Source organism: Dipodomys merriami, unplaced genomic scaffold (genome assembly GCF_024711535.1).
Source record: "Dipodomys merriami isolate MVZ:Mamm:240054 unplaced genomic scaffold, mDipMer1.0.p SCAF_19, whole genome shotgun sequence".
In the NCBI taxonomy this organism is placed as follows: domain Eukaryota; kingdom Metazoa; phylum Chordata; class Mammalia; order Rodentia; family Heteromyidae; genus Dipodomys; species Dipodomys merriami.
In genome coordinates, this window is record NW_027203270.1 from 7,407,609 (window position 1) to 7,423,846 (window position 16,238).

Consider the following 16,238-nt stretch of genomic DNA (forward strand, 5'->3'; position numbering starts at 1 on the left):
GTTACATGGCTTGAGAAAATATATGAATAGTACACATTTCAGAACCTATAACTGACTTCACATGCCTTGCTAAAACTTAAATAAAGAAATATGTTTATAAGCCAATTCTCAACTTTCATGGTACAATATGGAGTTTTTAAAATCCAAATTGGCTTCCTTTTATAAAGAACTATGTTCCTGGGTCACTTCTTTTTATTTCTCTATTTCTCTTATAGTATTGGCTGAGTAACAGAATTGAGTTTTATTAATATCACTAGCAAAAATTAATTGGAAAAATAAATTTAATATTTATAAATTTGAATAATACATTCTCAAGTCAAATATAAATCATATTTAAAAGTTAGGTCACATTTTAAATATAGGTCACATTTGAAACTTATCCATGTTGTCATCATGTTCTTTACCATAAATAACCCAATACTGACAGCATAGTAAGAAAACACTGTAGAAAGGAAGGGGGTGTGGTGATGCTTGGTCTCTCAATGTGTACAGTAACAGAAACATTTCTTCTGACACCAACAAAGAATTCCACTACAGTCAAGCCCTTCAGAGACAAGCATCAATAGCTGTGTTCTGGCAAGGAAAGAAAATAACTTTAATAATGCCATGATTTAAAATCAAAATTGTTATTGCTTTTAAAATTCCACAAGTGGCTGACAATAACAGCAGAGCAACAGGATTCTGATTACATTGTAATAATGCGGGTCTCACAGCAAGTCCACAGCTATTACCCAGCGATTAGGCGTCAGCACCTGGAGAAACTCCATTTACACTGACTGCTTCAATCTCCTCCACAAGTCATTTACAAATATATGATCCTAATTTCTATGAGAGAAAAAAAGACATGCTGGGACTAGAAGATTATTTGGACAATTTGGATCAACCTATTTGATAGTTTAATGTGTGCTTTAAAAAAAGAACTTTTCTAAACTGCTAGGAGCATGATCATGAAGTGAAAAACAAAACTAGTTATCATTCAGGTTTCTTTTTTAAATTGCTATTTTCTTCCTTTTCTTTTTATATATTTTTAAAATAAGAAGATAAAAATATCAGCTATTTCTAGACAAGCATAATATCTGATGAAGTTAATAGTTTTTCTAGGTTTAGAATATTAGCAGTCTACTCTGACTCTTCTGAATAGCCTTAGGCAAAGAAACTAGATTTCTCTGTGCCTCAGTTTACAAGTCTAGTAAAGGAAAAAAATGACTTATTGATCACTAATAATATAAATAAATGCAGTAAAAGTGAAGAAACCAGGGTTGGGGATTTAGCTCAGTGGAAGATCACTTGCCTGGTAAGGCAAGGCCCTGAATTTGATCCTCAGCACTGAGAAGAAGAAAGAAAGGAAGAAAGAAGAAAGAAGATGAGGGGAGGGAAGGGGAGGGGAGGGGAGGGGAGGGAAGGGAAGGGAAGGGGAGGGGAGGGGAGGGGAGGGGAGGGGAGGGGGGAGGAAAGGGAAGGGAAGGGAAGGGAAGGGAAGGGAAGGGAAGGGAAGGAAAGGATGAGTAACAGGAGCAGCAACAGCTGCCACCACCATCTTTTTTGTCAGTTGTGGGCTTGAACGTTGGGCCTGGGCGCTGTCTCTCAGCTCTTCAGCTCAAGGCGAGCACTCTACCACTTGAGCCACAGCAGTACTTCTGGTTTTCTGGTGGTTAATTGGAGATAAGAGTCTCATGGATGTTCCTGCCCGGGCTGGCTTTGATCTGTGATCCTCAGATCTCAGCCTCCTGAATAGCTAGGGTTACAGGAGTGAGCCACCAGCACCTGGCGCTACCATCTTTTTAAGTCATGTTGAGACAATATACAACACTTAGATATAAGGGTATTTAAAAGCCTAAAGCTGTTGTCAAATTATGGAGAAATCAAATATGGGCAACTAGGGTCTCACAATCTGGGAAGAGGGCAGGAAGCATGACTCAGCAGGAACTATAGGCCCTGAGTTCAGACCCCAGTATTGGGGGAAAAAAAAAAACAAAAAACAACAAAAAACCAGAACCCAATCTAGGGAGAAACTTGCATAGATTTATTCTAGGAAGCAGTAGCAATTGTAGTATTCCTTTACTGAAATTACAAGCTTATGTGCTCACCAGCTAAGGGCAAGAAGGAAGGTATACTTTTCATCTAAAGAAAAATTCCTAGGCAGGGCTGGGAAGGTAGCTCAGTGGTAGAGCACTTGCCTGTATGCATGAGGCCTGGGTTCGATTCCTCAGCACCACATAAGCAGAAAAAAAAAGCTGGAAGTGGTGCTGTGGTTCAAGTGGCTGAGGTGAAGAGCTGAGGGACAGTGCCCAGGCCCATGACTGGACACCCCTGTAGAGCACATGGGCAGCAAAGATGGCGCTGAGAGGGAGTTGAGTGGGCAGAGCCCGATTTGCTTTACAGTGCGTAACCAGCCCGTGGAAACTTAGGTGCATGATAGGGTGTGACCTTTACAGTGATTGGTTCCTTTTCCTCTCTTGCCATGCCACCTGCTCTTTTTTGCTTTAAAAAGGGCTTGTTCTGTGTTAATAAACGATTTCCTGCTTGACTTGACTCCCCGCTGCGTCTGATTGTCTCCCGGGCTAGGGTTAGGGAGGCTGAGGAACGGCACTTACCTTTCCTTGGACCCCATCTGTCTTTCGTAGGATGGAGGAAACTTGACCCACCCCCCCCCCAAAGAAAAAAAAATTCCTAGGCAAATTCCTTATTTTGACTTTTCTAGAAGTATCTTTTCCTGGTGTTGTAATCCTACCATCCTGCAATCCTATCAATTTACCAGCTGAGTGAACATGTAGTAAATGCTAAGTCATATTAACTATTTAGTTGCCACTCTCTCACCCCTATTTGAGCATCTACCATTAGCATTACATGATGTGAATGCCAATTGTTTCCTCTCCCTCCCTCCTTCAGTTTTGCTGTACTGCAGTTTGAACTTAGGGACTCAAGTGCTATATCACTTGAGCTATACCTCCAGTCTCAACATTAATAATTTTTATACTTCTTAATTAGGCTTTAAAACATTTATTGAAGCTGGGCACAGGTGGCTCACACCTGTAATCTTAGCTACTTAAGAGGCTGAGATCTGAGGATCACAGCTTAACACCAGCCCGGGTGTGAGACTCATCTCCAATTTATCACCAGAAAACAGGAAGTGGTGCTATGGCTCAAGTGGTACAGTGCTTGCCTTGAGCTGAACAGCTGAGGGACAGCACCCAGGCCTAGAGTTCAAGACCCACGACCGACCAAAAAAAAAAATATTATTGAGTTTTCTTTTTTTGGTAGCACTATAAAAGCACAGCTTCCCTTTCTTCCTCAGCTGGCACTGTACTACTTGAGACATGCTTCTAGTCTACCCTATTTTTTCTTTTTTTCTTTTTCTTTTTATTTTTTTTTACTGTGAAAATACTGTACAGAGGGGTTACAATTACATGGGTAAGATAATGAGCACATTTCTTATCAAGCATTGTAGCCTCCTCCTTTGTTTCCCCTTCCCATCCCTTTGTATCCTCCCCCCCTCCTCTCGTTCCCCCGCACCAAAGTTGTAAAGTCCGTTTTTTGACATAACATCTAGTCTACCCTTTTTGCAACTTAATTGGGACTTTTCTGCTTGGGCTGCTTCAAACTATCATCCTCAGATCTCAGCCTTCTGAATAGCTACTAGGTATACAAGGGAGACATCAGTGTCTAGCAATGCAGTTATTTTTCTGCAAGCACTATTGGCTAAGTACTATTAAAAAAGAGCACATGGATTTGGTTAGTAAAAGTAAATTAGAAGGGCAGTTTAGCATTTATCACATTTGAAATAAAATGTAATTGTAGGACTGGGAGTACAGCTCAGTTGTAGACCACTTACTTACATTCAACTCCTAGCACCAGAAAAAAAGGAAAAAGCAAAAAACCAAAAACCAAAAACTATGGAGTGGGGGAACTATAATTATTATATCTGTGAAGTCCCCCTAAACTAGATTATAAGCATCTTAAGAACTAGAACTTTATTTACCAAAGCTCCTAGTTATCTGTCCCCAGAGTGGGTATCAAAGCTTTTGCTCTACCATTTTCCAGATGATGACAAAGGTTACTTAATCCCTAAGAGCTTGAGTTTTTCTCCAGGTACAACAGGAATAATCCTTGATTTATCCAACCCCATGGGATTGTGGTATGGTGCAAATAAAAATTTAGATACAAGTTCTTTATAAAATATTATTGCTATTAAATATTATACTGATCAATTAGTAATTGAAGGGATAAAATATATTTTAGTTACTTAAAAGTCTTTATCAAAGAAGTAAAACTTAACAGTTCTTAAGATGAACAGAAGGGGAGAGGGAGGAAGAAAGAATGAGAGAGAAAGAGAGCAAAAGGGAGAAAGGAAGGGACAACAAAACATTCTAGGTGAAGGAAAATGATCAGACTATGGAGATTTGATGCCAAAAACATACACTTGAAAGGCTGATATAGGTATAAGTTGTTGTTTTTTTTTTACTTTTAAAAATTTTTCTTTATTGAGATTAAGTGATTACATGAACTTCACAATATTGTGGGATAGTGATACTTAGCTAAAGTCACAAATACATTTTAACCTTTACAAGGTGAATTGTCATTATCATGGTCTATAAAGCTTGTGAACTCTACAACCTTTGACAATACAACTATTTCTTCCAAATAGGGTGATATGTACATTTTTTTCCTTTTGCTTAGTGTAAGCTGTTCACTCTGTTTATCTCATTCCCTCCCTCCCACTGCTGCCCTTGAGTTGCTTAGTTCACTTTTATTAATGTGCAGTGCAGCTGATGGATCCTCTGCTGTATTTTTTCACCTGTTTCCCTCATATGTGCACATGTATAGGTCTAAGTATTTCATCAGAAAGAAGGAAAGGACACTGAAGGGCAGTGAGTAAAGAGTTAAGTTTCTAAATAAAAATTTTCATCAAGAGGCTGAAGTTCAAAACTAGAACTCTAGGAACAATTTGGGAACATACTTCCCTTAAAAAGTTTAAGTATTTAAGGTCTATATTTCTTGACATAAAATGATACTCATTATATATCATTAAAGTACTTTGGAATTTTATCCCCATAGGCAGAACTAACCATAGTTCTGAAAGTTTTGCTAGAAGACAGTCATTATCAATAATAAGCCTTACAAGTTGCAACTGATAAAAGGATGGATTTGATACAACCAGCAGTTTTTACCATCAGTTCCTACCAATCAAGGATTTACATTTTACTGGGTAAACTCTCTGAACATAGCTGCCAGATTGTAATCAAGGACTTACGTGTTGCTGGGTAAACTCTCTGAACATAGCTGCCAGACTGTCATCCTCAATATCACAGTCAGTCTTAATAGCCACATTCAGAATGTGAATTGGTTCATCCCTGGGGACCTGTAACCCAAGAACACAAACCAAAGAAATTATAAGGTTGGCTCTACAGAAGCAGCAAGAAACTAAAGTGCCCAGTGGAACAACTGAGAGAGAATATACCTCCACAGAATGTTTTGGTTTGGTCATCAGTAGGAATAAGCAAACAGAAACTACTATCTAACAGCAATGGCAGAAATTAAAGAAAGCACATAAAAGGTAGCAAAAGCATTAGCTTGGGTAGCTTCAAATCTTGATTTGACAAAAACTTGAAGATCCCTATATCTCACCTTTTTCACCAATGAAATGGAGGTGAAACCATTTTATTCACCTCATCTCTTCACAGAATGTGGAGAAATGAGTAAAAGGAGTCATCTGAAAATATCCTCAAATAATTTATAGTTTATCAAACAACAGAAGTATCAAACCATGGGAAAATAATGTTGTAGAGTAAGAACAGAACATTTTGTTTACTGAGAAGTGAAAAGAGATTTAAAAGGACCAAATTTTAAGCAAAATGACCACTTTTCTGCAGCCTAAAAATCCACCATTCCTTGAAGACTATACATAATACAGTATCGTTACGAAAAATAAATATATGTTACTCACTGATTAAGAACTATAACAACCAAAACCAAGATTTTTTTAAATGACACTCAGAGGCTACATGGGATAAAATAGCTGAGCCTATTCCCTACACAGAATTCAAGATTAATATGATGTTTTAAAATTTTGAATTTACATTCAACCTGTTTCCAAAAATCACTTCAATGAAGCACATGTAGAGAGTAGCATAAAAGGTAAATCTTCTCTATAGTGTTCCAAACTCAGAAAGACAGTATACAGTATAAGCCCCATGTGTGAAGGAACAAAGCAGTTTTCCAAAGCGAACACTGTACCTTGTCTTCGTCATATAGAGATGTATGACCTGCCTCTGGGAATGTGGGACTTTGAGGTGGGGAGTCACAGAAGCAGCCCATCACTTCATCAAAGATCCTGAAAAATACCAGAGAAATACCCACCATGAAAACCCAAGTGGCAGAAAACCTAAGTGGCAGGAAACTAATGCTGCCACTGGCATCTCAGTCTGAAAGAATAATCTATCCTACCCTGTGCTCACTAGCTGAACAGAATCACCAGTGGCTAGAGACAAAATGCAAAATTTCATCAAGTGGTAGAAATTAGAAGGATGGATTGTTTAAACTCTAATAAACCATATTTTTTTTCTTTTTAAAAAAGAACAATCTAACGGCTTTTGTTTTTCATATGTAAGATATGAACACTGCTGTCATCAGTCGGTCTAAAAGGAACAGCAAGAACCTGGGATCAGAGCAGTGACAGACCAATGTAATTACCCCTCCCCCTAGGGTAATGCATCAGTATACATCAACAGATAGATGCTGAATTCATTTAATCAAAAGATGTATCGTCTCTAGTGGGGCTCACTCTAGTGTTGTGTTTAATTTCTCCTGACATTTCACTCATCACAGAGCAGACAGCTTCTTCTGTTAGCTCCTAAGGAAAAGATGATTTCTGTTTGTTTCTTTTCTTTTCCTTTTCCCTCACCAGGTTCAAACCTACAAGCAGAGATTTAGAGAGTCTGAATGAGAGGTGGAAATGGAAAGATAAACACTTCTCTGAGGGCATACATAGTGAGGGCTATGTCTCAGATGGATTGTAGCCATGCTGAGATCCTTTGCTCTTTAAAAAAGGAAACAAAACAAAACAAAATAAAAAAAAAACCCTCAAAACAGAGAAGTTCATGACTTTCCTAGAACAAACACAGGTCCATAATATCTTACCTGACAAAATCTTCAAAAGTCCGAAAAGAGACCATTCCTCCCATCCGTTGACATGGTGGAGTGAAAGAATTGTCCAACAGCACATCACTGACACTAGCCACATGTGTCATGCCATAGTGGTTGAGGTTGGAGGAGAAGGACATTCTAAATGGTAATTCAATCATGAGTATTAGACAAGGAGGGAAGGATTAGGAGAATAACAACAGGAAAAAGAGAAAGCTCTAAAATAAGGTTAGGTTGCAGAGCAGATTTGGTTTTTCACCCCCTATGATTAAAGCTGTCTTGCCAGATTAATGTTTCACTTGACTTTCTCCATAAACCTGTATTTTCATCACTCTAAAACGTCTTCAGATAGAAATCTAAAAGCTGTCAAGAATTTCATGGTAGTCTTAATACAGTGATAATATGGCATTTATAGTGAATGAATAGTACATAGAGGGTTAAAAACCATCCTGCACCATCCCCTTCCCCAAAACATTCCTTCCTTTACAAAGAAATATGCAAGCCAAGAGAGTTGTAGTTATGTCACACGTAAAGCATTTTTTATTTGGGAAGTGCAATAAATTATGTATTCATGATATAGAGATAGGTAGATTTATTAAAAAAGAATTGCTTAGTAGCTTATTATAAAAATTATTACTTATAGAACAAAAACACAGTCTTAAAAAGGAAGTTTACTGGGGTATTTATATTAGGATTATAGTTCTCCCATTTTGAAAGAGTTTTCAACCTCAGGTCACAAAATTTCCTTTTATTTTCAAAACTTCTATACCAGAGCAAAAATATCTTCATTGAAAACCTGTAATAATTTCCAGCAAGATACAAAAGGCAGAGCATAGGTCTCAAAGTATGTGTAAACATGACAAATAGCAGCTCAATGGAAATGCTTGAAGAGAATTGAACTGATTTGTTCAATCTAAAATCATAATGAATCAGAATATTCCTTGATGCACCTCAGCAACATGTACAGATAATACTATAAAGTGTTTCTGAATGTCCAATCAGGACAATCTATTAAGAAGGACCAAACTAAATGATCCCTCTAGGACTTGCCTGACATGTTACTGGCATACTGATCTGAAACAACTTCAGAGCGTGGCAATGGCACCTATGCTTTGGGGAACTGTCCAAAAATCTCCTTACAGTACACTGCCTGCAGTGTGTCAGTAGGAGGAGAGATGGCAATGTGAACTTAAGATCTGGGTATCTATTGTACCCCACTGCAAATCATACTTACAAAAAGCAATGAAATGCTTTATAGGATGGGAATGCTGCTCACACAGACTATAGAGACTGACACTCCTGGTTTTTATTCCTTTCTTAGGTGATGACTATAGAAAAAGTACTTTATCTTTTGACAGTTCTAGGAAATAGAAAGGCAGAGTGGGGTAGAGGAAACCACTGATACCATGAGTGAAACAAACAAATGAACCACACATCAAGCAAGTCTTACACATGATGCCCACTAGAAACAGATTCTGAGCTGTATTAACTCAGAAATGCTATTGTCCCTCTTTCTAGGAGCACCAAATGTATTTAGTATTGAAGCAAGTTTGTGAGGTATTCTTTTCTACCTGCCTCACATTAGACAGGAGAGATTAAAAGGGTTACAGGCAACATTTAAAAGAAACTCCCTGTGAATGAGCTAACTGGCTGTGTTTGTGGCAAACATGGGGTTAAATATCTTTTTCACTTGACTAAACCCCATGGGAAATATATACACTATTCAGTTTCATTATACTACTATGCTCATGGCCAGAAGCTGAAGGCAGGCAGGAATGAACCAAGTCCACTCTCGAAGGAAAGACTAGAAGACTCTATAAAAGCAGTCTCTTCCACACATCTAAACTAGGTTCTAAAGGATAAGATCAGTTTTGATTACTTAATATTTTAAAAGGAGAAAGACAAAATAAAGGTAAGCCTGTAAATATTTCAACATGAAACATTATATACAAAGAGCTTGCCACCAACTTATCTCTGCTTTAGCATTTTGTGGAATCAATTCCAAACAGAATTGCTATCCTCTCAAACTTGCTCTGTTACCTTGCTTGGCTCAAGAGGCAAGAAGAACTTAAAATATGTACGAAACTATCACTTTTGTTACACTGGCCTAGAAACTTCTTCATAAAGCTAAAGATATCAAAATTTAAATATACCTTTCCAATGTTATAGGTTTAAATTAAAAATTGACTTTCAAGTTATTGTAATACTTTTAACACTTTAGTAAAATAGCTATTTCTGGATTTGCTAAGGAAAAACTAATTAGAGAAACTAAAAATTGAAAACAAAATGTAAATAGGCTATGAGTGACCTTAACGGTCTCTCCTCTGTAAGCCCCAAACTAGATAGAAAACTTAGCAAAAGGTATTTCTAATAAAGTTGAACATCAGACAGATGAAGTCCCTATCATACACAGCTGAATGGAAGCTTTTCCAAGCTGATGCTTCTTAAATTATTATTTTTTGAACAGCTAAAGACAGGTTTTTCAAATAGAAAAAGGAATTTAGTATTGCTGAGGGGGATCTCAGAATTCCCTAGCAAATCATAACACACAAACTTATCAAGTGAAGTTTTTTTTTCCGATTTCACTATTACTACTTTATTTATAAAGGTGCTTTAAATTGGAAAAGAAACTAAGTATACGGTACCTGTTTAGCGTGGGGATGTTCCCTCTGTAATTAAATAACCACAGTTAGTTACTGATAGGTTAGTGAAAGCCATCATAAAAGAATTGTCAGAACAGATACACTCCAGTCAGTCATAAGGAGCTCCAGTTTGGCAGCTCTGGTATTCAGCAGACATAATTAAGTGCTCATTACTCTTCAAACCCCAGGATGCCTCCAAAGAGGAATGCCTCCTGACCTACCTCACCACAGCAGCTGTTAAGGGTCCAAATGTATTTACCATACATTGTTACAAAATAATTCTACCAAAAAAAAAAAAAAAAGGTAATGCATAGCAGTGGTAAAACACAGACTAATAAAAATTAACTCAAGCTGTATATGGTATATCATCTTAAGCTACAACATGAAATAAGCCATGACAACACTTACTTCTTGTTCCTATTATTAGAAGTATAATAGGAAGACAGATTCCATAGCTTTCTATCTTAATTTCTTTTTAATGATATATAGTTGACCTACAAATTATCCTCCCAAGAATCTAGTGATCTAAGTTTGCTAAGTTTTAGCCATGCCCTTTCTCCTGAGGGGAGACTAGAGGATACTCTACCACAGGAATTGAAAGGAACTGAAAAACATGCAGGGAAGTAAGGATGAGTGATTTTACCATCCCAGTGGTATCTTTTGTTATAATTAATACTTTTTAATTAAATGGTTTAGGGTAACAATTATTTTTAAAATTACTTTTAGCTTTAAAACTCTTGGCCTATAGGCCTCTGAAAAATAAAATCTTACCTAAATTTGGCTAGCCCTAGGACTTCCTTATAAAGAACAAGCCAAAGACTAGGATATCATAGGAAATAAGGCAAAGTTCTTGCATTTTCTTTGATCTTTGCCACTATTTCATAAAATTTTCTCCAACTTAAAAAAATAACCAAGAATCAAACTTTAAAACCTTTATTTTTAATCTTAAAAGGGCAAAATGATACTTATCACCCACAATTTAGGGGTTTTGTAAAGGGTCCAGTTGGTTGATATCTTAACCTTCTTATATTCTTTTTATCAGCATTTAATCATTGTTGGGGTTTTCTGGCACAGAGAGACTTAATGGGCAGAACATAGTGGGTGGTGCTGATGATATGTGGGAAGGAGGATTGAGGGAGGAAAATGATGCACTTTCCATGGCAGTGAAAGGAGCAGAATAGACTGAGCTAGCCATATAAATAAAAAGCTGTGACATATCACTGCACACAAACTGTATACCTCATATGATTTGTGAGCAGTGAGGCTCTTTGCATCAAACCTGTATCACAGAGTGAACTCATAAGCAGCAGGAACAAACACCAAGTGCAAAGCTCTAAACCTTTGCTGTCTGGATTCCTGAGTCTCTCATTCAGGAGAATGGGTTTTATAAGAGATCCTTGGTTCTAATGCATTTATCTCTCATGAATAAACAAAAAGTATACATGGATTCTAGAGCAGATGCAAGTACAGCTGAATAGAAAACTAACTGCAGCTGGTAATAAGATTATAGAAAAGCCTTCTTTTACAATGTAAAATATTCTAACAAATGAGGCCACCTGCCCTGTCTCTTACCATGAACCTCAGTGCAGAGAGAAGGACTTTCAACCAAAGAAATCTCAGGCTCCATTCATCCAGGTTTCTAGTATTTAGAAACCAGTACAATCTCTCAACTATTAACCAATCTCTTAAGCAATTAAAAAGGTCTTTCTGCTTCTGTAGTTATACTCTGATTCCATAGGGAGTCTTCATAGGATGAAGACCAAGATTTAGGGGGAAAATGGCCACACACACACACACACACACACACACACACACACACACACACACACACACACACACACACACACACACACACACACACACACACACACACACACACACACACACACACACACACACACACACACACACACACACACACACACACACACACACACACACACACACACACACACACACACACACACACAACAAAAGCTGGCCCTTCTTCATCAGCAATTCTCAAGTTCTCATAGGGAGCCCCCTGCTGCTTTGTTATAGAAATTATGCACTACCTACTCAGTATGGGGTAAAAAACCAGAAACTCCCAACATTTCCAATTATTATTAAAGGAATGGTCCTAAATCAGTCAAGTAAGAAGTAAGTTTAGAGCTAGCCATCCTCTTTGGTAGAATAAGAGCTTGTGAGGTTACAGAAGAAATTAACAGGAAAGGAAGGATAAATTAGCTATTAACAGGTAAATGCTTAGCTGTGTCCATAATGGTCATTTATATATTGTGTTATCCTATACTCCTTAGGAATATGAAAAATTGGGCCTACTGCACAATATTGCAAGACAACAGAAAGCTAGATCTATGACCTGTGCAAAAATAAGAAACAGATTACCTACAGGTCAAATACCCCATTTATGCACCTAAAAATAAAATGAAATAAAACCTAACACATTTCACTGCATACTCATCATGCAAAAAGTCAAAACTGGTCAATCTCTAATAAGGCAAATCAACTATATTTTTAAATATATAAATGAGATATTAAATTGCTATTTGAACTATTCAAAGTACTTATTACAATAAATCTTCATTCACAATGATACTTATCAGAACCACTGTCCTTTTAGTAAATTAGCTCCATTTTACAGATAAAATAACTGAGAAGCCAAAAATGGATGCTTTCCAGAGATACTGTTCAATATGGTTGCCATAAAACAAGATCTATACTTGGCACTTTCTCATCTCTGCTCCCTAAACTAGCATTTCACATCAATATAGACTTTAAAAAAGGACAAGAGAAAATCCTTTGAATTCTGAGGTTCTTGGCATTAAGTCACCTCTGATTTTATTGATCTGCCTGCCCAGAATAGCTGAAGAGCCTGCTTCAATATGAATGCAAAGTCAGAGTTGCTGCCTGCTATCTGAACCCTCTTTAAGAAACACTGACTTCTCTGGCAGTCACAAGTTCTCTGAGCCTTTTTACCTTCCCTTCCAGCTGAATTTCATTTTGCTTGATTCTAGATGTCCCTGTATAAATCTTTTTATCATATAAAAATGCTCATGATGTTTTTGCCTTCTTACTAAAAGAAGAGAAAACAAACAGAACCCCCAATCCGTACAAAAATGATGGGGATGCATGCAAACAAGCAGTGGTTGCATCAAGCTGTGACTGCGAGCCAGTATAGGGCAAATCTTTTGAAATCAGGCAGCAAAGCAGAATCATAAGAGGTCAGCTGAATAACCTACTAGCAGTCACTAACAACAGTACCATAGGAGAAAGAGCAATTTGACTGGCTGTGACCAGTGGTGGTCTCCTTGTGTGACTATATTTCTGCAGGAGAATCCAAATCAAGAGCTATAAAGCCCTTCTGAACCATGTATTTCTATTGGCATCTCCCCCCACCCCCACTTGCAACACTTCCTTGCAGTTCAGATGCCCTGATTCCACTGCAAAGGTTTAGTTTACAATAAAATGAGCATTGCTTTATTCATTTGCAGCCCCTCCAAAGCCCCTTCTTTGCTCTGTTGGAAGATTTTGCTCTATCTGAAACAAGTACACCAACAGGGCTACAGTACATTACTGTTGCCTGCTGTATAATTAGCTACAAACCCACAGCACAAAACTACAGGGATTTGCAGGTGCCCTGGATTCTGCTTTTCCTTCCCTCTGGAATCAGATAGTCTTCCTTGACAAGAAGGGACCTTGGGCTCCCTTAATGATATATTGAGAGTTTTAAACTCAACTCTCCCATCTTAAAGTCTAGAGTGCCAAAATAACACAGCAGAGACTAGAAGCTGAGCCATGGATACAGGAAAGCACTTTGGTAAGCACTTAACCCTGCTGAGAATCTTCTCCTCTGCCAGATGCTTGCATCTTATCAGCAACTACCCCAAATGAAGAAAGCAAGCATTGTGGGATTTTATTTATTTATAGCTCATTCTGGCCTGCTAACTATAACCAAATACTCCCACTGCTAAAAATGCTACAAGTCAGATGACTTTTAACTATCTCAGTATTATCTAAAGAAGGTTCTAATTTCTGGATGTCCAAGACTATCAGAGTTCTCAAGAATGGTAGCAGACTGCTGATTAGCCACATGAAAAGCATCTGATTTCCAACCATCTTCACAAATAAAAAGGTAGTCCAGAGATTACCAATGGATAGCTGAATACTGAAGGTGCCAACCAGCCTAAATCATGACCAAAACAACCTCCTGTGGGTGTAAAAGGTAAGCAAAGTAAAATACTTAAATTAAAACATCCTAAAACAGGAAGTTAAATTCACATGAAGAAACAAAACAGCCCAAAAGGTACATACACTATCACCCAACTTAACTAGAGCATGGATTTCCATCCAAAAAACTAGGGGGAAATAAATGCCAATAGGTCGTTATATGCTCAGGAATATACAATAGAGTATATTCCATCTTCTGAATAAGTTCTGATACTTATTTGAATCACAGATTAAGTTTTTTAAATACTCATATTCACTAGTATGCACTATGCATAAAAATCATTTGGAATTTAAAATATTGTATTTCCAGAATGTCAGAATACACAGAACCATACACATACCCATAAAGTTTAAAGGATAACATACTTCACGTGTTTGTATAACTATAGGTATATTTTAGAATATTAACTACATAGATTGATTGAAGAACTTGTTTCCAGATTATTCTGAATGACTTAGAATGTCCAAATGAAAATAAAATACTGAATACCAAATGATTCAATAGACTGTCAAAAATAAAAACATTATAAGCTAGGTGCCAGTGGCTTCTAGCTATTCAGGAGGCTGAGATCTGAGGTCACAGTGTGAAGCCAGCCTGGGCAGGAAAGTCCATGAGACTCATATCTAATTAACCACCAAAAAGCCAGAAGTGGAGCTGTGGCTCAAAGTGGTAGAGTGCTAACTTTGAGAGAAAAAGCCAAGCAAGAGTCAGAGGCCTTGAGTTCAAGCTCCAGTCCTGGCACAAAAAAATAAACTCAGGGCCCAGGCCCTGAGTTCAAACTCCACCATCAACAAAACAAACAAACAAACAAAACAAACATAAAGCATTAGAGTAGGGTACTGGTAGATCCTGGCTACTTAGGAAGCTCAAATCTGAGAATTGTGGTTAAAAGGCAGACCAGGCAGATAAATCTTATCTCCAATTAACCAACATAAAGCTGGAAGTGGGGCTACAGCTCAAGTAGAGTGTCAGCCATGAGCCAATCAAGAGTAAGAGGCCCTTAGTTCAAGCTCCAGTCCTGGCACTAAAAAAACAAAAAAAAAAAAATCAAAACAAATGAACAAATAAAATAAAAACATTAGCCAGGTGCTGGTGGCTCACATCTGTAATCCTAGCTACTCAGGAGGCTGAGAGCTGAGGATCACAGTTCAAAGTCAGCCCAGGCAAGTAAGTCTGTGAGATTTTTGTCTCCAATTAGTCACAGAAAACTGGAAGTGGAGCTGTGGTGCTAAGTGGTAGAGTGCTAGCCTTGAGCAAAGGAGCTCAGGAACAGCACCCAGGCCCAGAGTTCAAGCTTCATGACCAACAATAAAATTTAAAATAAATGTAACAAGGTTTCGTATTTCCAGCACCAGTGAGTAATAATAGGTTTCAGAAGGGAGGTGGGAAGAAGACAGACATAGACACTCTGACTCTAAACTCTGAGCTTCATTAAAAGAACAAACAAGGGCTGGGAATGTGGCTTAGTGGTAGAGTGCTTGTCTATGTGCATGAAAGCCTGGTTTCAATTCCTCAGCACCACATAAACAAACAAACAAACAAAAAAGCTGGAAGTGTGGCTCAAGTGGTAGAGTACTATAACCTTGAGCAAAAGAAGCTCAGGAATAGTTCCCAAGCCCTGAGTTCAAGACCCAGGTCTGGCAAAAAAAAAAAAAAAGAACAAAGGAATGCTGAATGATACAGCCTGAGTTACAGGATTATTCAAAATAAAACACTAGTTGATCTCACTACAGAGCTGAACACATAGACTCTTAAACGAAAATTAGGTCCTAGAAGCAGACAAGCTTTCCTGCCTGTTCCTGCACTAAAAAAATGACTAAAGAAACTCATATACAATTGATATTGGCTGTAAGTCATCTTTAAAAACTGACACCTTTAAAAATAAATTCCTCTCACCTCCAAAACAAAAATCATGTACAATATCAAGTGGCCTTTAAATACTATGAGAGTTTTTGAAAAATGCATAAACATACAAATGTGGGGGCTGGGAAGGTGGCTCAGTGGTAGAGCGCTTGCCTTGCATGCCTGAAGCCCTGGGTTCAATTCCTCAGCACTACATAAGCAAAAAGAAAAAAAAAGCCGGAAGTGGCGCTGTGGCTCAAGTGGTAGAGAGCTAGCCTTGAGCTGAATAGCTGAGAGACCCAGGCCCAGAGTTCAGGCCCCACGACCGGACCCCAAAACAAACAAACAAACAAACATACAAATGTGTTATATATGTTTCTAATTAT

General features: G+C 37.8%; 1 protein-coding gene across 8 annotated transcripts in view; it reads right to left on the reverse strand.

Annotated features, from left to right (window-relative positions):
* The window catches only part of Acaca (acetyl-CoA carboxylase alpha), a 297,113-nt gene that overhangs the window by 114,752 nt on the left and 166,123 nt on the right, over positions 1–16,238 (reverse strand). For 6 of the 8 annotated variants that reach the window (XM_070027131.1, XM_070027129.1, XM_070027133.1 and 3 more), the window contains 4 exons: positions 9,786–9,809; positions 7,138–7,281; positions 6,235–6,331; positions 5,252–5,359 (listed from right to left, as the gene is read on the reverse strand). In XM_070027131.1, coding sequence (XP_069883232.1) covers positions 5,252–5,359; positions 6,235–6,331; positions 7,138–7,281; positions 9,786–9,809 — 373 coding nt within the window. The remainder of the gene's footprint in view (positions 1–5,251; positions 5,360–6,234; positions 6,332–7,137; positions 7,282–9,785; positions 9,810–16,238) is intronic. The other 2 variants (XM_070027132.1, XM_070027130.1) reach the window with 1 other exon arrangement.